The sequence below is a fragment of the Phoxinus phoxinus genome (genome assembly GCF_949152265.1).
Source record: "Phoxinus phoxinus genome assembly, chromosome: 6".
NCBI classification, from domain to species: domain Eukaryota; kingdom Metazoa; phylum Chordata; class Actinopteri; order Cypriniformes; family Leuciscidae; genus Phoxinus; species Phoxinus phoxinus.
This window is the reverse complement of record NC_136881.1, coordinates 13,613,063-13,639,953: the sequence shown is the minus strand read 5'-3', so window position 1 is coordinate 13,639,953 and position 26,891 is coordinate 13,613,063. Positions and strand designations below refer to the sequence as shown.

The window sequence follows — 26,891 nt, the reverse complement described above, 5'->3', positions numbered from 1 at the left end:
ATCTCTTTCAATAAGTATCTAATAACTCTATTTTTGTTCCTTCAAGTAATTATAAATAAGTAGCAAAACTAGATACTAAATTAGTTGTAAAGAATACAAGTTAAAATGGAACGGGTCACTGAAGGAGTTTCCTGAAACTTGAGGGACAGGTTGATAACCACGAGTGCTCCACCAATGAGCGGATAGGCTACGCAATGACATAAGCGAATCACGTGTCCCGCCCCTTCGAAAACCCCGCCCACTTCGTTTCATTCACTCAGCAATACGGACATACTATTATTTATAATCCGACAGCAACGGTCACTGGTCAGTGGTCACGCTATCGTTAAATTCGCTCAGAGCGACCGACAGCATTCACATGCCAGTGTAATAGAGCAGAAGTTGAATTTCTTTATTGATTGATTTACAATTTAGTTCCTAAGTAACGTTGGATCAACATGGAGAACGACCTGGAAAGCACAGGAGACAGTCGTCTGGACCAGGCTGTCACGCAATGGTTACAGTATGATAAGGTAAGAAAGACCAAACACATCCTGGTATGTAGCTTCAAGTATGTGAGATCTGACATCTTTAGTGCTGAAACTGAAGTTCAGTGTTGCCAAAACCCCTTTTAAGTGGCGTATAACAGCTCAGCTAGGAAACAGCGAAGAGGAACATCCATAATGTGATGATCCACTAAGCAGGCAGTTATCCTCTAACTGTGCCACTTTTTTTTTCCAGTAGTAGCCTAAACATGCTTTTTACAGGAAGTACATGCTTTTTTTCCCCTTACTAGCTGACTTGCTCAAAATCATGTCATCTGAATTGTGATTCGGTCAGTTTCTTATTCAGGAGACTTTGATCAGCTTTTGTCCAGGACGTTTATCCTAAAATTCCTTTAGTTTGGAGAACTTAAAAAACACAAATCAGAGTATAGAGCCAACTGTAAAATTAATATACATTATACTGTTCAAAAGGTTGGTACAAGTTTTCTATTTTTGAAATAAGTCTCTTATGTTCATCAAGCCTGAATTTGATCAAAAATACCGATTTAAATATAGGCTATGTTAAAATGTTATTTATTCCTGTGATGGCAATGCTGAATTTTCAGCATAAATACAGTGTCACGTGATCCTTCAGAAATCATTATAATATGCTAATTTGATTCTCAAGAATCTTTTCTTATTATTATCAATGCTGAAACCAGTTGTGCTGCTTAATATTTTTGTGAAAACCATGATACGTTTATGATAAATATATAGTACAAAAGACCAGATGGAAATCTTTTGTAACATTATAAATGTCTTTACTGTCACGTTTCATGCATTAATTTAATGCATCCTTGCTGAATAAAAGTATTAGGCCTATTTCTTTAAAAAAATTACCACCTCAAACCTTGAATGGTGGTATAGATTTTTAATTTGGTTTGAATTTTTATTTTCATATGGAAATCTGTCCTTTGATTGCAAACCTTGGTATCTTGGCAAATCTGAACAGTTTACAGATTGCTCCGACAGTCTGAAGGAGACACATGAGACCACTGGGGTCTATTTCTCAGGAGAAAAATCAGAAACATTCATAATAAGCCTCATTTTGAGATAATAAAGATATAATCTGTAATTTCGCATCAGGAATGTTTTGGAAATGGGGCGAATGTGTCTGATTCATTACAAAAACACATGACCTGCCTGAACTGAAAGCGTATGATGCTTCAAAAACAAAGAATCTGACAAACAGCAGCAACATTTTTCTAGATTGTTTGGTTACCATGAAAAGGTCAGAGTATTCTCTAATATACTAATATTCTGTAAGTTTAACTAATATGAAAACAAGTGCACACATCATATTGTTAATGTGTAAGGGAAATACTTTTTATTTGTTCCCAATATTAAATAGAATGTAAATCATTGTCAATGGACAGTTCCATATGCAGTTTAATGTCATTACAGTAATTGGAGTCGTGTGCTTAACTAGGTCACATGAAATATGGTTAAAGGTTTTACTCAGAAGTTTATGGTCATGGATTAGGTCAAATTGGATGTTCAGATTTTCTTTTTCTTTTTCAGTGCAAAAAAATGTAACGGAGCTTTTTGAATCTATAATAGGTATCACTATATAATTAATTTAAATATTTTGGCTGTGTAGTCGCCAAAATAATTCTATTGGCCTGTGTGCTGCTCAGAGAGGTCATCATAATGTCTTGTCTGCATCCTCACATGGTCTCACTTATCATGAGCGTGAAAGCAAATTGTCCCTCACTTACCTCTCTCTCTCACACACACACACACACACACACACACACACTTACTTATCATCAGGACGATGTGCCTAGGGACAAAGACGCTCCTTTCTCCCCCCCCCACTCCTTTTTTTTATTGTCACTTCTAGACAATATGCTAAGTAAAACCAAAATTGACCTTATTTACTTACTTAATACACATTCCTGCTCTTACTGAAACGATTTCATGAGTGCACATTATTTGAAATAATTTTTTAAATGATAGATGATATTTTTTGTGTGTGTTTACAGAATCCAAAGACGGCTGCTGCCGTGCGGTCTATGGTTAAAGATAAAGCCATGTCAGAGCTGCAGAGGTGTTTCGGGGCCCGAATGGAGTTTGGCACAGCGGGACTGAGAGCCGCCATGGGACCTGGAGTGTCCTGCATGAATGACCTCACCATTATCCAGACCACTCAGGTGACGTAGCTTCCCATGTCATCTTCCCACCTATTATCTTGTCACTCGGAATCATTAAAACTATACAGGAGATCCCTAAACTATTACATCAGATCAGAAGATTGAAGTGCTCTTGGTTCCACACAGAACGACAGTCTTCTTTCTGGTGACGTATGCAAGACTTCTCCAATCAGTTACTCCACTTAAACCCCGCTTCTGCAAACTCACGTTCATCTGCCTCGACTTTTCAGAGCGACAGCCACATTTCAAAATCAAATCAACAACTTATGCATAGAACCTTATTTTTTCAATATACTGTGAAACTTTGATGTACGTCACAATATGGAAGAAAATATTGGTCTATCTTCAGTTTCATTATGACCTTAAGGTGTGAAATTTAGTATGAAGCACATCTGACACCGAAGTCACTTTCAAACCAAGTAGCCTAGCTTTCTGTTGGTCAATGTGACGAATCTTATTGACCAAATTTAACCCATTGCGAAAGCTGTGTGAAAACTGCGAAATTCCTGATCACGTGAATTCCTTCTGAAATGGCCAAATTTTGGAAAATTTGGCGAATGACTATGGAAGCTTGTTTCCGCCACGGAATAATTATGAGTTTAAATCTTGGAATTCAGACTTTTTTCCCTCAGATTTGCAAGATGTAAAGTCAGAATTGCAAGTTAAAAAGTCAGAATTGCGAGATTTAAACTCTCAATTGAGACTTTTTTTTCTCACAATTGCGAATTTATATCTTGCAATTCTGACTTTAGAAATCACAATTCTGACTTATTTTCTTAGTTATATTTCGCAATTGTGAGAAATGTCAGAAAAAAGTCAGAAAAGTGAGATATAAACTTTTTTATGTAGATAAACTTTTTTATATAAACTTTTTCTCACAATATAACCGAGAAAATAATACAGAATTGTGAGAAAAAAAGTCAGAATTTCGCAATTCTGACTTTACAACTCGCAATTGTGACTATATATATCACACGATTCTAAGAAAAAAGTCAGTTACTTTTTTTTTTTTTTTCATTCTGTGGTGGAACCAAGCTTCTATAAATAACAGTAAATGTGACCAGTGTGAAAAAAATGGTAGATGTGCTGAATGAAAATGCAGATTGATTCTCTGACAGAAGGTGGTGCTAAAAAAAAAACAGAAGAAAAACCGAAGTACAGCAGTACACAAGGGCAATTCTCTGTGAGTGCAACCAAGTCGTAGTTTTATGTATTTGGCTCTGGAGAATGTGACCAAGAGTGTGAATTTCATTGGTTGGCCAGTTTTCTTTGCAGTATGATGGAAAAGAGATTAGAAAACCTCTTCTGGCTTTCCATTAAAAATCTGTCGCATTGTCGGTATGCAAATGTTCTTTCAGGGACATTAAAACGTTTATTGCACCAAAGTTTTGCACCGATCACTCATCTAGGTGCGAACAGGACTTAAACTTCTATTTTGATCAGTGGAACAAAGCACTTGTACAGTATACAGTCCAATTTATTAAGAAGTTTTTCTTATTTTCACATAAAAAATGTTAACACTTTCAGAACGCTGGTAAATGTTCTGCAAAGTATAATCAAGCTAATGGACAAATATTGATTCCAATCTTTTGCTTCTGGTAGGGTTTCTGTGCGTACCTGGAGCAGTGTTTTACAGATCTGAAGCAGAGGGGGGTGGTGATTGGGTTCGATGCTCGCGCTCACCCCCCTAGTGGCGGCAGCAGTAAAAGATTCGCCTGCCTTGCTGCTTCTGTCTTCATCAGTCGAGGGGTCCCAGTCTACCTCTTCAGTGACATCACACCCACTCCATACGTGGTACGTGGTATGAACCTACTACACTGACTTACACTGTGGTATACACATTAGCACCCATGAGCCTTAGCACCCGCTCACTTTCAAAGAAATGAATACCTTTGATTAATATGGCGCTCTGGAATGTGCCTTTTAGGGGTGCAACGGCTTGTCATTGGGGAAGTACCCTTAAAAGGACATATTTGTACCCTTTTTCCCCTTAAAAGTAGCATATTATTACCTTAGAGTAGCAATACTTACCTTAAGGTACTACTATGAACCTTTATAGGGGTTGATAATGTATAAAGTTGTCCTTTTAAGGGTATTGCCGCAATGACAAGCTATTGTACCCTTAAAGATATATTTTTTGCTATTTTTTTTCTGAGAGTGAACAATACACCTTAGCTGTTCTAAAATCACTGTAAACCACAGCGTCTTGGGGTTTATTGCTTTAATCAAGAAGCACAACAATTTTTTAACATTAGTAATAAGAAGAAATGTTTCTTGAGGACCAAATCAGCATAATGGCATATTTACTGTGACATGGTCCACTACCATTTACCACAGTAAAAAAGGCATATATATATAAAAAAAAAATCTACTACTTTCCTTTACTTGCTGGTGCCATGGTATTGTCATGTATACACATGACATTGACTATATATGACATTTGCCATGTTATTGAATGATTACCATACTAATTGGTACTCCATGCTACTCCAAGATGCTTCTATGGAACATATTCAAAAATATGAAGTAATAACTTTGTCCATTTCCCCCCCCATTATTTAGAAGTGTTGTCAATTGTAGTTTGTGTTTGTTCAAATATCTTTATGAAAATTTGCTACATCCGGCTACAAACAACTAATTGCAAATCATAAACCAAACGCGTGAGAAAGAAGACTGATACACACAATTGCACGTGAAAACACTGTGAGATTGTTGCACAAGAGACTGGAAGGGTTCATGAAGATTCTTCGCCAATCATCAACTTTTCTGTTCCCATGAGCACACGGACACGCTCTCACTCATTCTCTTATCACTCTCTCAACCTTTCACTTTGAGCCCTCAAACATGCTTTCTCTCACTCTGTGTCCTCTAGCCCAAAAACAGTTCGGTCCCTGTTATGTAAAATGGAGTATTAGTCCACAAAACACTGATTTAAAAAATCAAACGTGTCATATATCTTAAACTCAAGAGGGAAACAGTTATGTCATCCACTGTAATTTGACATATTCTTCATCTTTTGGTGGCCACGTGGGAATCTAAATGTCATATTCTCAATTATCAGCCTAGCGTGGGTCTGTGTACAAATTTTGGCTCAGTCAGAGATCTGCCACACCATGATCATGTGAGCCTTGCATGCTCAGAGCACACATGTTTGTTCTACAATTTTAGGTAACTACTTTTTAAGGTAGTGATACTTTTAAAAGTTACATGATACATATAAATAAGAAATGAAGCCCCTTAAAGACCCCCTGTGGTGAAAATAAAGTTTTCAAATGTTATTTATATGTCTATGTGGTGTTTTTAATGTGCTTTAAGACAAACCACATGCAAATTCATAAGTCAACATCATTGCTGAGTATTTTCTCCTTAAAACTCCTTAAAAACACGGTTTAAAATCGCAGACAGTTTGTGACATCACAAACTACATTGTAACCATAACCAATCATGTCAACGTGCGTGCAACGTTAACTGCGGTCCTTGAGAGAAGCCAGGCTATCCTGGTATATTTTTCTGTTGATATGAAAAATCAGGTATATTTAGCAATACAGCGGGTGAATTATGTATATGATGTACTATATGCCTTTCTCCACTGACGTTATGAGTTGTTGAAAACGTTTCTAAGGATTTTGATTTTTAGAAAGCAGCTGTCTGACTCACATTATTAGCTGTTTGACAACGTACCAGTAGTCAAGCCAAGCGTGAATCATATTAATTACCGCTATGTGTCCGACGTTGTAGAGAGCGATACATAAAAAGCATTACCATTCTGATACATAGACGTGTAAACGAGTTGACCGAGTGGAGGCGGGGATAATTTGCATGTTCATGGATCCTTGTATATTAAATGAAGAAAGGGTGTAGAGTAACATTCAAGCCATTTTAAGGCATTTTGGTGTTCAAAGATGATAAAGAAGATAGAATTATTGACTACAGGGGGAATTTAACTGTTCTAAAATCATTGTAATCCACAGCTTCTTGGAGGCGTTTTGCTTTAATCAAGCAGCACAACTGTTTTTAACTTTGATAATAATAATAATAAATTATTCTTGAGCACCAAAACAACATATATACAGCTGAAAATTCAGCTTTGACATCGCATGAATAAATTACATTTTATTCCAAAATATTCAAACGCATATTAAAATGGAAAACCGCTATTTTAAATTGTAATAATATTTCAACTTTACTCATACTGTATTTTTTTTAATCAAATAAATGCAGTCTTAGTGAGCAGAAGAGGCTTCTTTCAAAGACATTAATAAATCTTTTGAACAGTAGATAAAAAATTAACACCTCTTTTTTCTCCATTCCTTCTCAGCCTTTTACAGTGTCACATCTAAAACTGTGTGCTGGTGTCATGGTAACAGCCTCCCACAATCCCAAACAAGATAATGGATACAAGGTATCATATATCCCTCCAGCTAAATAAGATGTTTGATTTAGAATAATATATTTTGAGCATGTTTTGATTAGACTTCTAGGTATGATCCATTTTTCAAAGTGTGTGTGTGTGTGTGTGTGTTTAAGGTGTACTGGGCAAATGGAGCTCAGATCATTCCTCCCCATGATAAGGGCATTGCTGCAGCTATAGAACAAAACCTTGAGCCGTGGCCTGAATCATGGGACACGGATGGAGCTCTTCAGAGTTCCCTTCTCAATGACCCATACCAGGACATACACGGAGAATACTGCCAAACCATACAGCAGCACTGCTATCACAGGTACACTTACAAAGACATGTCTGAAGAATTAGGACTGGGTCAGAAAGTGGATTTATTCAATTTAATTTGAACCATCTGATATTCATTTTCATAAATTCCAAGATTAATTCTTTAAACATTGCTTTTATCGATGAATGTGTAGAGTAGCTAAACTGTATTTATGATTATGACATTATGCCTTTAAACATGCCTTTTATTTTTAATATTCAACTCTATATATATATATATATATATATATATATATATATATATATATATATATATATATATATATATATATATATATATATATATTATTTTTTTCTGAAAAATGAAAGTCATGTGCAAAAAATATATAAATCACTACAACTCTGAATAGTTTTAGCATGTTATTATTGAATATGGCTATGTTAATGTATTTGGTCTTGGCAGACAAGATCTGCTACGCTGCTGCTTCTGCAGAGCAAGTATGGACTTGCTACTGTTAATAGATGCATTTAAGATATCCTGCTACTGCTGCATAAGTAGTCATACATAAATCCCGTAGCAGATCTAGGCAGGTGGAGCTGGAGGAGGAGGGTTTCAGATTAACTCTGATAGCGCTGCAGGGCTAGCTTACAGCAAACAATGAACCAGGCTATTTAAATGTTGAGCAAGCAATCTCTTTGGCTGCAGGATCAGCATAGGCCAATCAGCTTGTGCCATGTGGCAATGATGTGATTGCTTGCAAATTGCATGTAAAGGACTAATCAGCCTGTGCCCTCTAGTTTCATTAGTGCCAGTACCCAGCCCTAATAATTAATCAGTCTGGTTTTTACACCTCGCTTGTCCTCACAGGGAGCTGAATAAGAATACAAAAGTGAAGATCGTCCATACATCAGTTCATGGAGTGGGCCATTTTTTTGTCCAGGCTGCTTTTAAGGCTTTTGACCTTCAACCTCCATATGCTGTGGAAGAGCAGAAAGATCCTGACCCGGAGTTCCCAACTGTCAAATATCCCAACCCTGAGGAGGGAGAGGGAGTCCTGGTAACACACACACACACACACACACACACACACACGCACACACACACACACACACACGCGCACGCACGCGCACGCACACGCACACACACACACACACACACACACACACACACACACACACACACACACACACACACACACACACACACACACACACACACACACACACACACACACACACACACACACACACACACACACACACACACACACACTTGTGCTATGGAAAATGTGCTACTAACATGCAATGCCAGATGGACAGTAATCTGTATGTGTTTGTGTATGCAGACGCTGTCCTTCGCACTTGCAGATAAAGAGGGAGCAACTGTTATTCTGGCAAATGACCCTGATGCTGACCGACTAGCTATTGCTGAGAAACAGAAGAGGTCCGTGTTATTTGGCATTTCGGGTTGATTTTCATTTAGTGTGTTATTTTATGAACAGCAATCATTCTTTTTGTAGTGGGCAGTGGAGGGTATTCTCTGGTAATGAGTTGGGTGCTTTGCTCGGCTGGTGGATTTTCCAATGCTGGAAGCAGCAGAAAGGAGAGGGAAAAGCCTCCATTAAGGATGTATACATGCTATCCAGCACTGTCTCCTCAAAAATCCTCCGTGCCATTGCCGTGAAAGAGGGCTTCCACTTTGAGGTACCTCTGCTTTCTGTGTAATATAATGAGTGATTCTTAGTTTCGTGGTGCCTCAATCACAGTGGTTCTCAACCTTTTAAGACCAAGACAATTTTTTTCTAACTAAGCTGATGTATACCTCTACTACTTCTATTGTAATACAAATAAATGTACTCAAAAATGTGATAGCAGTTTAATGTTTTTTACATTTCAATTAAGGTTAGGTGTATATAACTAACTACTGTACATTTAAAGAATTTTAAGACTTTTTGGGCCCCCCCTGGAAGTTTACAGAGGCCCCCTAGTGGGCCCCGGACCCTCGGTTGAGAACCACTGCTCTATCCCATGGAAAATTGTATTTTCTGATAGTAGCAAATATTAGTTATGTCGCTAAATTATAAACTGAATTTAGTTGCAAATTGACAAACTGATTGTTCTATGGGTCAATAAGAGTGTGCGTTGCCACAGCCCTGGAAATCTTGGAAATATCAGGGAATTTCAAAAGTGTGAACATTTCTATAATCAATATACATTTTTAGAGTGTGTATTACACTAAGTGCAAATAGCCCGCCTTATTAGGAGAGGCTATTTACACTATCTCCGCCCACTGATGTCTGGTTGGGTCAAACAAAACTATGGAAGATGCTGACTTGTCAACAGTAGCAATAGTGGGGGGAAGGCGTGTGGCAGAAAGTTTTGACGCAAATCAACCCAAATTCGAATCCGCCTTTTGCCGAACTCGCTCTACTCCCTTTTTCCATTACATATCAGACCGTAAAAGCATTTATTTTCAATAAAAATTAATAACATATTCCAAAAGTGTAAATAAAGTGTCTAACGTGTGTTAAATAGTTAGTGTTTATCGGTTAGTGTTAGGGGTAGGTGTAGGATAGGCTTTTTTCCCCCAATAAGGTGGTATCCATTTAATAATATTAATACATATAATAGTTTACTCTGTTATTATTGCATACCGTTTAATGTACAACAACACTGAGGTGCAAATAGTATCAGCCACTATTTATAAATGGCATCTCACTACTACTTTTTACACTTATTGCAAAGAAAATACTGCTATGTTTGCAGTGTAAATAGAATCTATCACTATTGTTACTTTAGTGTAAATAGAATCTAGTTGTTAAAAATGTTTATATTTTATGATTTGTGTTTGTTTGCTGAATCTCTGCATGTCTCTAATGCAGGAGACTCTAACAGGCTTCAAATGGATGGGAAACAGAGCCAGAGATCTCATGGACCAGGGAAAAACTGTTCTGTTTGCCTTTGAAGAAGCTATTGGTACACTCACATCCACACACCACGTCCACGAGTCACTAAAACCTGCAACATTTATGTGCATTTTTGCAAAGGTCTGGCAACATTCTGGCTTAATAACCCAATGATCAAAAGTTCAAGACACTGGAGCTGTCTTAAAGCTGCAGTCCGTAACTTTCTTTTGTGTTCAAAATGTATATAATAAGCTAGTACCATGAGTACTGAGTATCATGAATCCTTTTTCCAAACCGTGTTTTTGTTTTATCCTGAAACACTACGGTACTCCTATAATAAGTGTTTATATTTTGACTACTTTAGACTAGTTCGGGTCGTACCACTGCAGAGTAGCCCAGTACCTTTGTGACTCGTCATAGACATAAACAGAGAGAAGTAGCTCCAGCTACAATGTTCTTCCACAAGACGCATGCAGTTGTGTTTATTAACCGCTAGAGCGCTAAAAGTTACGGACTGCAGCTTTAATAACAGAAATCATGGAGGCCCTTGCGTAAGACACCTAACCTGATCCTTTGTTCCTTTTGTATGTGTACTGTTAAGTTGTACTGCTATATAACACACAACCTAAATCAGTTTCACCTTGTCCTAGCTAGTGCTGTGTATCATAATATGATACATATCACAATATGTATCATTATGATTCAATTAATTTTTATGCATCACAATATCATAATACTATTGCAATTCAAACTACGCCAAACCAGAGACGGTTAAAGAACCCCTTATGTTTTAAATAAACATAAAACGAACTATCCTCTACATGAGATGGTTCTCCGTCACTCTTAGTTGGAATATTTTTTTAAATACACAGTGGTGCATTACCTCAAAAGCCTTTAACATTGTTCTTTGGTTGCATTGTTGTTGTAGGTTACATGTGTTTTACTGCAGTTTTGGACAAAGATGGTGTGAGTGCGGCTGCCATTGCTGGCGAGTTTGTCTCTTACCTGGCTTCTAAAAATTTAACTCTGTCCCATCAACTCAAATCCATTTATGAGGAGTATGTAACAAACTTTAGCATTGACATCTCTAATCAATTTTCTTGTATCTTCTTGTTAATCCTTATTGTCACAATGTCTCTCACTGATTTCAGGTATGGTTACCACATTACCAAGAATTCCTACTTTATCTGCCACAACCAAGACACCATAAAGCGGTTGTTTGAGCGTCTTCGGAACTACGACGGGGAGAATTCGTACCCTAAAGAGTGCGGGGGCTTTGCCATCACAGCAGTGAGAGACCTCACGACCGGCTATGACAGCCACCAGCCCGACAACAAGGCTGTGCGTAGCCCATAATGATTAGAATTCTTTTGATAGCTGATCTTATTTAAATGTTTCTTATCTTATATTTTCTTATTTGTGTGTCTCTTACTATTACTCACAGATTCTGCCGACCAGTAAAAGCAGTCAGATGATTACCTTCACCTTTGCTAACGGGGGCGTGGCTACAATGAGGACCAGCGGCACGGAGCCTAAAATCAAATATTACACTGAGCTCTGTACTGCACCAGGAAACAGGTTTAGAGTGTTACCATTTCACACTATATAGGCCACATTTTTGTTATTATATATATAAAAAAAGTATGGTACAGTACATATCCTTATTGCAATAGTAATATATTTCTTTGATTTAATTTTTAGAAAATTATAAATAATACTAAATTATTGAGATATATAAACAATATATGACATGTATATTACTTTAGTTATATAGACTTACTATTATGTATTATTTATATATAATATATTATTAGAATAATTATTATTCTGTACAGTATATAATACTACTATTATTATGCAATATGACTATACAATAATAATAACAGTAATATATTACATATTTTTTATAACTTAAGTAATATATAATTATAAGTAATATTAAATATTATTAAATACAGTTTTAATTTTACAATAGTTTTGCAATAGTAATATCCTTTGTTAATTTGTTTAATTTTTATAAATTATTAAAAACATTTGATATGTTTTATAAAACATAATATATTACATATAATAATAATTATACTATTCTATTACTAAATTAATAGGTAATTATGTGTTGTATAAAACATATTGTTAGAATTATTATTATTCTATACAGTTATTATTATTATTATTATTATTATTATTCAAAATGACTGCATAATAATAATATTATGTTATCATGTATTAAAATGTGCTAATATTTTTTAACATTACGATGTGATTACATAGAAAACTACTGTTGTAAATGTTTGTCACACACAGCATATTTTATTAAGGTATGATGCAAGGTAGTAGTTGGTCATCATGGTATTCTATGAATCCAGAAAATTCAGCATATTTGCACATTATACGCACTGTACTCTGCAAGAATAGTAAGCTCAGTATGGTAGACATAATCATAGTCTAGGCACTTGCCACTTGAATAACTCCTAATCATGTATAAACAGGTTTTGTGTTTCTTTTCTCTAGTGATCTTAACCAGTTGAAAACTGAATTGGATAACTTGGTTGATGCCATTGTGGAACACTTCTACCAACCTGAGAAAAACAGCCTGACTCCTCGACCACAGTGAGAGATGCAGTCACGCAGGATTACAAAGTCTAATTCTGCTGTTAGTCTTAACCTACCACATATAACCACTACTATTATACATATATACATATTCTAAGTCTTAATCTAAGGAGGTTTTCTCATTATGTAGATCAAAGCGGGTGCCACATGAACATAACCGTTGCCTTTTTCATTGATATTTTTTTTCAACCTCAGTTTTCTAATCCACAATGTTATGGGATAAAATAATATGATATTATTTTTAATTTGCCTTTTTTGACCTACAGTAGTGAACTATGAATGCACTAATGCAAATAAAGTGTGATTTAAATTAATATAAAGATTATTTATCTCCGCAGATATATTAGTTGAGTTGATTGACAGAAATGATTCCATATTGCTGGAGCAGTGGACAATATCTAGTTGCTGTAAAATTCAGCCATTGAAATAATCTCAGAAATCAAAACGCCAGCTGATGTCATTTAATACCTGCATTCCTCAAATGTAGAATAGTTTTACCAAAAATCACTTCAGAGAAATAAGAGGGACCTAAAAACCTTACTTTGAAAGAGCAGAGTTTGCCACTTTTACATGATTCCATTACATTCTCATTCCATCATCTACATTGAGTGGCCTGTAATTGTTTGATTTATTAAATGTGTTTTTTTTGTGTGTGTGTGTAAATGTTTATTACCATTTTGAAATGTCAAACTCCACCAGTTTGATAGTACATACAGAACTGTTCACTGTGAGGTTGAGACTGGGAACCTGTTTGGAAAGTTTTACATTTGAACAGAAGGATTTTTTTTTCCTTAAGAAGATAAGTGTATGATCAACCAGATTTATTATGTTAAAGCAAATCTGATCTAATTTTTGCAATGGTTATGACTGAGATTTAACAGAAAATGCCTTAACACTAACTTAATTGTTGATTATCCATCTATGTCATCCAATGCCATCTAATGTAAGGCTGACTAGTCAAACCACCACATAAAAATACCTGTTGATTTCATACATTTCAGGTGCTTATCAGTTTGATACTTTTAAACTCAAACATGCTGTTTTCCCCCCTCTATTTTGAATCAATAAACAGCAAGTGGTAACCACAGAGTGGTCTTATCTGTGTGTGAGTGTGCATTAAAGATGTAGGAATAAATCAAATGGATCTATTATATCAAATGACATAAATAATAAAAACATTATGATGTAATTGAACGTATAAATCCAACAATCATTGTCCTTATTTTGAAAGTCAGTCAAAATTGTACTTTTCCTGTCGAGGTGTGTGAAATAAACTGCAAAAAGGGCAAATTGCATGTTTTATCTGTTTAAGGCCAGCAGAGGGTATTGTTGATCACAAAACATTTATTTTATTTTAAACATTTGATATGTTTTTTGACATATCTTTATATTTATTCCTTATATTGTTAAATATTTGTATTTTTAGATTTGTTGTTGTTTATTGTTTGTATTGCCTTTTAACAGCCTTTCAGCAACTTTAGTTGTGTTCTTAATTTCTGAGCTTTTGCATTAGAAGTTATGGTTAGAAAATGTCAGCATTAGCTACTTTTATAGGCTATATTTGACATAATATAATATTTATTTTGTTCATGGGAAGTCTGTATTTAGATAAGTTTATTGTTTATAATTGTGTAATGTTTTTTATTTTAAACTCTTCAGTCATAGGCAATCTTGGTCACTCTACACCTCTTTATTTATAGTCTTGGATAGTTGACAGTAGTGTGTGTGTGTGTGTGTGTGTGTGTGCGCGTGTGTGCCCATGTAGCTCGTAGTGGTCTTTACTTTCGGTTTGTGTACCACAAACATGAAGAGAGTAGTTGTGTCTTAAATGAAGAGCAAGAGCTGTCTGTGAGCACGCGCACCGGGATAAAACAATCCGGGCAGTGACGCGGCAGGTGCGATAAAGGCACATTTTTGGTAACCCTTTGCTTTACATCCTACATGCATACACATATCGCATCTTGATAATAGTAGGTACACTAATACTTATCAAGAATAGACTATAACACAATTATGCCTACATTTAAAGTTGTTCAGTAGCTTTGACTGCGTACTTAAACAGAACTGGACACTGACTTCTTTGGACATCAAAAGGTCACAATTCACTTTTATTGTGATATAAGGGAAAAAAATGCCTCGAAATAGAATGGTGGCTGAGGCTGTCAGTCACAAAATCTTACGTCTCCTTTTGAGTTCCTCGGAAGAAAGAAAGTCATACGGGAAACACCACGAGGATGCGTAGCCTAATAAAAAAAAAAAAAAAGAACCTAAAAACTATTCACACTAAATCCGCTGCTTTCTTAAAATCAGCGTGGATTTCAAAGCACAACCGGATTGAAAGATATTTGTTTTTATTTATTTATATTTTATTTTAGTGCTGGCAAGACCTTCTCTCACCGTGATCTGCGCAGTCTGAAGTTCATTCAAACGTCAGAAAAGAAGACTTCCTCAATCACACTCACACTACAGCCTACTCACGCATACTCCGTGTCGCGTTATTGCTGGCGAGAGACCGACAGTGAAGAAGTGAAGAATCGACTACTTCGGAGAAAGTTCAACCTGAAAATCAGTTGCCGATGGGACATTATAGTCTGTATTGTCAAAAACTAACGGGACAGAACTTCCTCAAATAGGCGGTGCATCGTTCGTGCGTAAAGGTAAGTGGAAGTTAAAACTTTTGTAAAGCTCATTATTTGTTTATAAATAGAATTAATAATAATTCAAAGTTACTTATAGCCTAATATTGCTCTGCGACAAACCTATGACCTTGTCAAATGTCCTCAAAATCTTTTTTTTTATATATATATATTTGAGGTGACTTCCCTCTCTCCCTCGATTTTGTTGACTATAGCCTATTGAGTCCATGACCTGTCCTGTATTTTTTTGACATTTAGCTATCTTTTGTTTGTTATCATCAGAGTAACTTTCTGTTGACCTCTCTGTAAATAGCAGTTGTGTCTCATTAGACATGCTTGGCTATTTATACTCTGTGTGCATGTAAGCTACCACATGAGGACCCCGTTTCAAAACCATGCAGGAGGACACTATTCCAATGCCTCAAACACATTTGCTCAGATATAGGCCTACAATATGACCTTTACATAATCTTATTTTATAAAGCTTAATTCAATTTGTAGAGGATGAGGTTCCTTTTTGTTGTTATTATCACTTCAAACTCTATTCTGAATGGCGCATCCCTTGACACACTGTATAATTAGCAGTGAATTTTGTTGGTGTAACATAATGCAAAAATTACTTTTGTCAGTGCAACATAATGCAGATTCTAGAGTATATTAAATAATATTCTAGACTTAATTAAACCAGTTAATTTAATTACAGCACATTTTAGGTTTTAGCCAGTGTTGTTGTCAACTAGCTACAATTTTTTTTACCGTAATAAAGCTGAAATAAAATGAAATATTAGATGAAAAACTTAAACTTTTTAAAAAATTAAATAATTATAAATGTTGCTTCCGCAACTAAGAGAAATAAATAAGTACAAATTTTAAAATAATCAAAAAATTATATAATTGAATAAAAATGAAATGAATAAAAAAAAAATTCAAATGATAGTAGGCTATATATAAAATACGAAAATAACAGTTTTTAGCCTTCCTGACTTTTTTTTCAGTGATAAAACTTTGTTTATTTATTTTGTTTGTTTGACTATCATTGGTACCTTATCTAATGCAAATTTAAAGAGAGAAAAAAAGTATTATTATGAAATTCTATTAATATTGTATAATTTTATCATGTTTAGACAACTTTGCTTAAAGCTGAAAGGGGACAGGAATTCTTTGCCTGTGTTCCTTTAAAAAGCCTTTTCCTTTTAAAGCCTGTTCAGCGTACGCTGTTTTATTCCCCTGCATGTGCAGAGTTGAGGTTGTAAATGTTGTAGAAGTTGTATCAAACACCTTCAATGTATCTTTTCACAGAACCACCTGCTTCATTTATGTTGGTGTTTTTTATGTTCTTGTCGAGCTTACACCTAGTTCCTCATTTTTTGATTAGGAGCATGGAAGGAATTTGTTTCGAGGTCAAACCCAGAGATGACCCAATCAAAGCTCATCCTCTCTCTGCCCTCACACAAACACTTCCTGGATCAGTGGATAAGAGGAAGAAAGAGGAAGGGGAAGAGGAGATTAAGTACAGGCTAACTCTGGTTGGATCTTTGGCCATCCATCCACAGACCACCATGACCATGCTCCCCTGGGTGCTGGCTGAGATAAGGAGGCCCCGGCCGGGGGAGAAGAACGGAAACCATGATGAATTTAATGGCACTTACTCTCCAGAGGTCAGTTTATTTATACATGTTGGAAAAAAATACATGTTATAGAAAAACACAGCAATGTAAAGCCTAATTGTAACTGTATTGTATACACAATACATAGAATAATACCAAAGTAGCACCTTAGCACTATTTTTTATTTTTCTCTCTGATGGTCCAAGGTTCGAGATCAGCCTGTGGTGCTGCAGATTTCAGCCAATTCAGTGAGCTGCATTCTGGACACGGCAGGCCCGGGGAAGCCATGGGACCCATTGCAACATATGGTTCTGTTTGATCACAGGCCACATCGTATCACCAAACTCATTCACAACAGCCAGGAGCCCAGCTATTTTGGCTGTCTGCTCAGAGAGGAGAAACACGCAGCCTGCTATGTATTCCGCTGCCAGGACCAGCTGAAGGTAAGAAGTCGTTTTTGGATTAGCTGCATTTGAACTCTGGATCGATTCCTTAATATGGACTGATTAATATGAACTTCAAATTCAGTTAAGCTAAATTGAAATGTAATGGACTCCCAGTGTCACTTGTCACTTTGTGGACTATGACAATAAATTAGTGTTGGTAGTTGTGAGATTGTTGCGTTTGTGCTCCTAGAACTGTTAGAGGGTGTGCCGTAGGTGTTATTCTCACACATGACTTTGAAGTGAATCTCTTTTGATGAGGGAAAGCTCAGAGGTTTAAATGTCAATCCTCCCTCCTAATGGGTGTGTGCATTTGTGCAAGTATGAGTTTTGTGTAAATAAGATATAGTACCATAACATCACAATGACAATCAGAGAGAATGGCCAGTTTTTTTTTTTTTTTTTACCAGAGTGGTGCCCAGCATGCATAACATTCCGTCACATTGCGGGTCGATGCCATGCTATTGATATGCGGTTGCTAAGGTGTTTTAGTGGTTGCTAGGTGACTTCTTATTGGCCCACCCCGATCTTAAAGGAATAATCCACCCAAAAATTAAAACTCTTCCATCATTTACTCACCCTTATGTGGTTTCAGACCTGAATGACTTTTTATCTTCCATAATATAAAAAGAAAGATATCTTGTAGAACGGTTTGATCTATTGAATTCCATTTTATTGACAAACAGAACTTTTTTTCAACAGATTTTTATGTCCTTTTAAGTCTTGAGGCCAATTCACACCGCACAGACAAACACCAACAAAAAAGTTGGTTGTTGCATTTAGAATTTTATGAAAAATAACTCTCATGCTCACACTGCCCCAACAGACACCGACAAACGCTGATTGAACATCCTTTTACGCCTTAAAAATGGAATGGCTCATATCTTCTCAACTGGATCATTCACCAAAGTTTAAAACTTAGGTTTAAACTGAGGTTTAACATTAACTCAAAGTATGAGCAATAATAATTTTGATTCTTGCCTTAACAAGCAACCTTAATCATAAAGGTAAATGAAAAGGTACGTTATAAGGAAATGGAATTCAGAGAAAGTACTGTATTCTTCACATAAAGGTTAGCACATGTGGCTAGCCACCGCCATAAAGGTTCTTTATGTGTATGTATGTGGGTTTACGAGAGAGACTGATTCGGCATCTTTTACTTTCATCTTTTGACATCACACCTATGGCAGATTCACACAACTTGTTCCAAATGTCTTATATTAACTTGATGGCCAGTAGCACAGATTCATTCAGCTGTCTGTAATAAAGCTAAAATCCAGTACAAATCAAGACAGGTTTGTGAAATAAGCGTAGCATGAGGTGTCTTTATTGTAGTGATAAACAATGGTGGTTTATTACAATGGACTGATTGTTTTTGAATATTGACTCGTAATGATGGATTGTCTGAGATATAGATTGTGAAGGTTCCTTCATAAACCTGCATTTAAGCAGGATGTAGATCTAAGTTGTCATAGTAACCATTTCCTGTGTCAGTGAGCCAACCGCAATGTGGCTACGGACTCCTGCGACTGTCTATTGACTTGATAAACAAGACAAGCGTGATAGAAAGAGAGATAGACATGTGTTCATGTCAGTGTCTTCTGACCACCTGTCACTCATGTGCTTCCACTCCCCAAAATCGGTGTGTGCGCGCATGTCTGAGATTCAGATCATAGTGATGCTCCCTCAACCTCACATGCTCCATGTTCTTTTTTTAAACTGAAAAACAACAACTAAATGACCTCTACAACCATAAATTATTAAGACATGTTTTCTATCAGCTTTCATGTCACCAGCCAATTTAAGATAGCTTAATTCCATTTACTCTGTCTTTCATGTGAGACCCTACAGCTGTGCTTAAGCTCAACAGCTTAGCAAATAGCAAACACCGTTGTATCGTTTCTTGTTGTTCATTATGTCTTTGTAATATGGTGACAGCTGTGAAAAGTCACATTTAAGCTGTGAAAGTTTGTGAAAGTCACATTGTAGTTAACTTATGGGTAACTTAAAGTTGCGAAGCGATGAAACAGAAGAAGCGACAGATATTTTTCCGTGTTGCGACGTACATCCGTGTGTAATGGATTACAGGGTGGTGACTTGGTTCTATCCATCAGTAGTTGACTGGATTTTGATGTGGGTGTTGCGTTAAAAATAAGAATGCTAGCTTGCCAACACAACATGGCAATTTGTTACTATTTTACATTTTGGCCAATTGGTGGCTAACAATTGGTGGTACACTATTGCTACACGACAACGATGTACAAAAAAGTTTTTCCTTTGCTTTTTTTTGCGTACAGGCGACAGCGTTGTCAAAATGTTCCCCGCTCACTTGGATCCACGAAAATGACTAAAAACATTGTATTATTCATGCCTGGCCAGTAGTTGGTAATATCACTTTGTAAAGAAACACCACGCACCTATAGACTGAACTGAACACATAATACACATGTGTACAATGTCACCGTTTTCACTCATTTGCGTTATTGTTGTTTACAAAGAGACCATAACGGTAGCGTTTTCAAAAACTTGCTCTTTGAATCCCGTTTTCAAAAGTTAGCATTTTCAGGCCCCCAAAACACAGTTGTCATGTAAATGAACGACACAAACGCATAAAAAGTTTTTAGTTGAAAACAGTGTAAATTTAACGGCCTATAATTCGTATGAGTTCGTCTGATCTCATTGGTACATTTTCATACGATCTGCTTACGCCAAAGTCACGGTAAGTTTTAGGGGTGGGGTTAGGGAAGGACCTCCATGCTTTAAAAAAAAAAAATTCCGTATGGTTCACATTGTACGAATTTATGCATATACTAAAAAAAAAGCATCCTTTTTTCACCTCAGAAATGTAGCAAGATTGCGCCCTATGCTAAATTCCTCTAGCCGAAAGGCTGATAAACTCATTTGTTGTCTTTTGGATAGATTACTGTAATGCCCTTTTAGCCAGAGTTTCTAAATCCACACTTAATAAGCTCCCAGTACAAAACTCTGCCGCCAGGATCCCGACTGGGACCAGGACATGCATGCAATCATATTACACTCCTGTTTTGGAGCCCTTGCACTGGTTGCCAGTTGGGTTCCGTGTCACTTTAAAAATTATGATGCTTAGCTGACATACAAAGCATTACATGGCTTGGCTCCTCATTATTTGCATTGTAAATCCCTTACACCCCAAATCGCAGACTGCGCTCCTCACAGTCTAATTTGTTGACAAATTTGTTTCACAAACCCGCTTAAGATCTATGGGTGACAGGGCATTTTCTGTCTATGCTCCTTGGAACTCTCTTCCTCTTGAACTCAGGAAGCTCAAACCTACGACATCTTTAAAGCTCAACTCAAGACATATTTTTTTTAAACTAGCATTTGCTTGTTGATGTTTACCTTTTTTTTATTTTTATGTATTGTGCTATGTACTGCTTGTTTTGTGCACATCACTTTGAAGCTGCTTTTAAAGACTCTCTATGAAATAAAATGTATTATTATTAGTAGTAATTGCCACGTTGATAAAAATGTATGTTTGTCCATGAGATTGGCTTGGAGCTTACAGTTGATTGTGGAGGGTTTGGTCAGATTAAATGATTGGAGAATACATCACCAGAGAGGTCTGTAGTTTTACCAGAAAATCGGGTCATAACATATTGATTAAAAATTATGAGGTTTTTAAAAATAATACTCATACTCATGGATGAATCGCCAATTGTAAATTTTTGTTTCAAATAAACTTTTACTGTAGGAAATCTTTTTTATATACAAAAACAAAACCAAATACAGTTATGCACTTACATTTGAGAAATTTTGTAAGTAAGCCTGCATTTTTGTGAAAGCGCTTAAATTAATTTCTCCATTATTTGAGCTGTAAAGTTGTCTTAATCATTCTGGGTTATAATTGGAAAATTGGATATAAATTTATACAAAAAAAGTTAGTTTGTGAATTTGGCAAACTAATTGCATGCCAACATGTGTAATGTTTAAGTCTTGTGGCTATACTTTCAAAACTGTATTTTAACATTTCATTATTTAACATGATTCCAGATAATACAATAACTATTTTGAGCATCCTATAGCTCATGTCTCATATTTATAATACTTTAAATAATGAGGGAGATTTGTTTGCTGTCTCTTGTAATGGAAAAATATTAGACAGATCAGAGGTGTGTGTGTGTGTCCCTTCATTTGTTTAACTTGTGGGGTTTTTTTTTCATTTAAACCTATAAATTATTTAATTTAAACCAAAGTTATGATGTAAAATGAAGAAATATTTAGAATGAGTCCCTATTTCTAGGTCACTAAGCAAAAAAACTAAAACACACATGTGAAATCCTCTAAAGAAGCACAATATGCTCTTTAAACCATTCTCAAATTATGTTGGATAACATGATCGTTAGCTTCTGTCATAAAAGCAAACTATATGTTAAATTCTAAGCTATTCCAAAAATGTATATTTAATATTCAATTAAACTTTTCACTTAAATTCTTAATAATATAATAGGTATGTGATGAAAAATATTTTACTAAATGGGAGAAAATGCTATTTGTTTCAGATACGGTTTGTCAGATACGGTGTTACAATTTGTTATGAAAAGTAATTTTATTAGGCTATTTAGAACTATTTGTGTCAGTGTATGTTGTGACTGTAAAATCCTTTGCCACCAGGTGGTGGTCAAATCCTGAACATGGGAAATCTCATATGCATGGGAATAGTAAATGATTATTTCAGTCAACACCTTTTAATATTTAATATTCATAAATAATCTTAAATCCAATCTAAACTAAACTAAATTATGTTTTATTTACAGTAATTTCATCTCCCTTCCCATACTAAACTAACATTATTTTTCAAGCTTACCATTGAACATTACCACTAAACACAAGATAGTCTACTGACAAGCCGTTTGTATTCCCATGGATGTGATATGATCTGCTACTTCAGTGTAGTTTTCTCTCACCATCATGTGAATGTTACCGTCACATCCCACTGAGCGCTGCTCAAACGGTCGGTCTCACACACACTACAAACTCCCACTAGTTTCACTTTCTCCATGAGATCTGGATGGCTGAAGCGATGAAAGCGCGCTTTCACATCTTTCATTTACTGCGGAGGGATGTGAAAAGCGAGCAGGAGACAGTGAGTACCTTTATAAAGTTTATTTGGAATTTGTTTAGTTGGAAAGTGTGTGTGTGTTAGCATACTTAGCTAGTCGGTTAGCCACTAATGAGAGATTTTAGTGAACGTTAGCCCATTGCAGCATTATTTACTCCCTTTTTATTTCATTAAATTATATAGTTTTCTCTCTCGTGAAAAGTGAATAACGAGTTGATTATGTAAAGCTTTAAAGTACATCTAGATAATTAACTTTTTCTTTGTAAAGTTGTCTTAATGGCTGTGTTTCAAAACCTACCGAGCTGCCTATCAAGACAGCATTTTTGGGCATTGATTCAAATATTCATAAAGATAGTGATGCCCACAAATGCTGTCAAGGTAGGTCATTATGTTTTGAGACAGGCAGTCTATCTGTCAGTTTGTTATTTCAATAATATTCAAATATTAGGCTATATTTAAAAAGTGTATTTCTACGATTAAATGGTCTAAATTGGTTTAAATCTAGGTAAACAAAGACCGTAGATGGCGGATTGGCGGTTATTTGATAGGTCAACTGTAACAGTAGCTGTAATAGTCATTTATCTCTATGTAGAAAGGGATTTGTTGAGATGTTTTAAAGCAGTTTTGCAATGTACTAAATTCAACATATTGTATCAATGCTGAAAATGACTCAAACTGAGATAAAGTTACTGTTGAGAATAAAAGGGTGGTGCAGTTTGTTCAGTTCAGGAGGTGTTCTCATTCAAGCAGCATTCTGTTAGACTAATGACACTCAAGGCATTGTGGAGTAAGATTGATGGTGTGTCAGAAGGAACATCAAGAACAAAACGGGGAAGTGTGCATGAGAAATGTCAATCATTTACATAGACTTTAAAGCTGTTTTTGTTCATGAATGAAAGAGGGCAATGAATATAATGTGTCATTTTTCTCCCAGCCTGCGATAATGTGTTGTGTGTTCACTTTTGTAGAGATCATTTGATTGTCCGGCTCTTTTAACTTTTTAGATGTGTGTTGCTCAGTGTAGTTTCATTAGGTTTTCCTTTGTGTTTTTGTGCTGCCAATAATTCTTCAGTAGTAGCCTAAATGGAACCACCTCATTTTTAGGTGTGTGTCACAGTCACATGTCCCGCACACATGTGACCGGTGCTCCCTCCTTCTTTCAAAGAGTTACTTAACCTATGTGTCTGTGTATGCATACTTTTTGAGCTTTTCATTTTTAACACTGAACTTCAACTTGTGTGTTGTTCTTGCTGTGGAGAAGGGCTGGGTGATATGACAGTAGTAACAAATATTAGCCTATATTTTTCAGCTTTGTGACAATATATATTTAAAAATGTGCAAGCAAATACAGCCATTGTTGCCAATTTAAAAAAAAAAATTTCATATATGCAGCAATATAAGAAAGCAGTAATATTAATGGTTGAATTGTAATCATGAATCAATTCATAAATTAATCACTAGTCTAGTCCAGGTTTTACATTTATATTTATACATTTGGCAGACACTTTTATCCAAGGTACACATTTACATTTTTATCAATTATTGCTTTCCCTGGGAATCGAACCCATGATATTGGCATTGCAAGCACCAACGCTTTACTGTTTAAACTACAGGAAAGTTTTAATGGAGCTCCATCCATCCATTCATTCATTTTCCTGCTTATCCTCTCTAGGGTTGTTGGTTTTAATGGAACTATTCTAATTATTTTGTTTTATAAAACAAAACAACAAAACGTTTTATTAAATTATTCACATAAAAGAATCAAACTTTTGCACTAACATTTAGTATAGTTTTAATGTTAATGACACTATTCAAATTATTCTAGTATTTAATTTTATTGTAACATTTTATTAGGCTAAATTATTCACATAAAATAATAAAACTTTTGAACTGTTAAATTATTAAAACGATTAGTCTGTCATTATTGTATTTAAATTGTTTATTATTTTGATAGCCTAAATGTCAGTTATTATTCACTTTTTAACAAAAAATATATATTTGTATGCCATAAAAATGCATGTAATTAGCCTATACAGTAATGATGTTTAAAACTTTTCTATAAATAAATAGGCCTAGACCTGTAGCATTTAGCAGAACTATCTGGATATAGACTGCTCCTTGCAGTTTATCTCATCATATGACTAATTATGCTGTTTTAGTTGAGTGGTGGTTGTGGCGATTATATTACATCATTGTCTAGTATTTCCCTTCTTTTCCTGTGACTTGATGACCTCAAAAACCTGAACTTTGAGATTGTGGTCTTGTGAGTGGGTGTGCTGTGGAGTAATGGGCAATGCTAAAAAATCCTTTGTTTTAAAAGTCTATAACAAAGTAAATATGACAGATATTCATGTAAATATTTGTAAAATGTCACAGATTTAAATAATGTCAAAGTAAACTATCTTTGACATTTGTTTGTCCCTCTTTTCCCAAAGTTTTCCAGCATTGTGTGTGTATAGGTGTGTGTGTGTCTGGACAAAGTCAAAGCTGTTTTTTCTCCGAGTTGGAGCTGTGTGGCATTTCCCAGACTCCCTCGTGTTCTGTCTATCTCTCTCCCCCTCACTTGTTTAGATGTTAATGGGTTTGGTGTGTCATCAAAGTGCTGACAACAAGCTATTTTTTTCATGATTATGCCAATAGTTAAGACGTTTAAGTTTGTGACTCACCCAAGTTTTTCATCAACCTGTCTGTCTAGGTATATTCAGTTAAAAAGGTTGACTGTTAGTTGACTGGTTTAAGTTGTTGTGTGAGTCCGACTCCAGATCTCTGTGCTTTCTGTGCTGATAAGGAACTGAGCTTCACCAAAGCTGCTCGCCACTTTCACTCTGCCATCGCGGGACAGGAGCTGTTTGTTAGGGTGTTTTCTGCTCTTCTGTGTTCATGCCAAGCTGAAAGGGTACTGACTTCTCTTTATTTTTGGATTACTCACTGTTCCAGCCCTCCTGAGTCCTGACTTCCTCTATGAGTGAGTGAGTGTGTGTGTGTTACTAAGTAAGAACAGACCATGTGTTTGTCTGTCTTAAGTATTCTTGGGCACAGAAAACCATGGCTGGTTGTTCACGACAGAGAGGGATGCATATAGCACAAGTCATACTGCGCCAAACATATGAAAGGTGGCTAACTTTGAAAAAATGCATTTCACGCCATGAACATGTCTAGAGAAATTATGTTTTGATTGAATTTCTCTAGACATGTTTAGTGAGAATTGAATCATTAAGAATAATGGGAATTACAAAAAAAACTCAAGTATCCAGATGCATGCATTACAGTAGTTTCTGAGAGAAAATGTGCTTAACTGTCTTGAAAATATCTTAGTATAATGTCACAATGCAAAAACTAATCCTAATTGTCATTTGTAAAAAAAAAAAAAAAAAATGAATAAAAAAAATCCCCCATTTTATTTAGTTTATATGACCTAGAAATGTTTTCGTGAGATTCACCCATGGGACGCATGCCAGTATTTCCAGTCTTTGGCAGGCTTGTATCTTTATGCTGTAAGCAAACCTCCACACAATCAAACACTGTTACCCGAGATAAAGCCACCCCAGAGAGAGAAGAGAAGGGAGGAGGAGAGTATGAGAGATTGCAACTTTGCTGTGTTTCTGAAGGTGATATTCCTAGTAAGATGTCATGGTGCGGCGCTCTGACTGAACCACATTGTTCTGAATCAGCATGGGAGGCGGAGTCAGAGTCAGCCCTAGGTCCCAAAACAGAGGAGCAGTAAGAGAGGGAGTAACAGAAGAGAACAGAGAAAGCTTTGAGGGACTCGCGCTTAGGATTTGAAGGTACAGAAAAGTGAAGGTGAGGACGCAGGAAAGTGAGGAAAAGAGATATAGCTGAGATTGAGAGATGAGGGAGAACACAGGAAGGTGACGATCAGGTTTGGACATGCCTTCTCTGCGTAGATGGCTGAGTCAGGTGAGTTATACGAGTGAACGAGAGTGTGTCAAGGTCATTTTGCCCATTGTTGTCATTTATGATCACAACATTTCCAATGTAAAGTTGCCTAAATATCCGTATCATTTTATTTGTTATTAAGAGTATTTTAAGCTTTGCTGTTTGCTGGTCATATGCTTGACAGCCAGGTTCCCATTGGTGTCTTCTTCAACCATTAGGCTGAGAGCAAAACTTTGACCCTTGAAGCATCTGAAGTTCTGAACTGTGTTGTGTGGTTAGTTAGATGTCTTATTTTTGCCTTTTAAACAGACATTATAGTTAAAGGGCACCTATTATGACATTTAA

At 36.0% G+C, this 26,891-nt stretch overlaps 2 protein-coding genes across 10 annotated transcripts in view; both read left to right on the top strand.

Moving 5' to 3' along the window:
* Window positions 1-180: 180 nt before the first annotated feature.
* Window positions 181-13,952, top strand: pgm2 (phosphoglucomutase 2). The gene is made up of 13 exons (XM_079615219.1): window positions 181-512; window positions 2,510-2,677; window positions 4,280-4,471; window positions 6,996-7,079; window positions 7,205-7,398; window positions 8,215-8,404; window positions 8,693-8,790; window positions 8,867-9,050; window positions 10,229-10,322; window positions 11,181-11,310; window positions 11,404-11,593; window positions 11,697-11,830; window positions 12,764-13,952. The coding sequence occupies exons 1-13, from the start codon at window positions 438-440 to the stop codon at window positions 12,864-12,866; spliced, it is 1,836 nt and encodes a 611-aa protein (XP_079471345.1). The 5' UTR covers window positions 181-437; the 3' UTR covers window positions 12,867-13,952.
* Window positions 13,953-14,577: 625 nt separating this feature from the next.
* The window catches only part of tbc1d1 (TBC1 (tre-2/USP6, BUB2, cdc16) domain family, member 1), a 67,237-nt gene continuing 54,923 nt past the window's right edge, over window positions 14,578-26,891 (top strand). For 2 of the 9 annotated variants that reach the window (XM_079614738.1, XM_079614737.1), the window contains exons 1-3: window positions 15,259-15,522; window positions 16,877-17,159; window positions 17,315-17,551. In XM_079614738.1, coding sequence (XP_079470864.1) covers window positions 16,881-17,159; window positions 17,315-17,551 — 516 coding nt within the window. In that variant the 5' untranslated portion in view covers window positions 15,259-15,522; window positions 16,877-16,880. Of the gene's footprint in view, window positions 14,783-15,240; window positions 15,523-16,876; window positions 17,160-17,314; window positions 17,552-22,405; window positions 22,674-26,318; window positions 26,568-26,891 lie in introns of those variants that run through there. The other 7 variants (XM_079614735.1, XM_079614736.1, XM_079614741.1 and 4 more) reach the window with 7 other exon arrangements.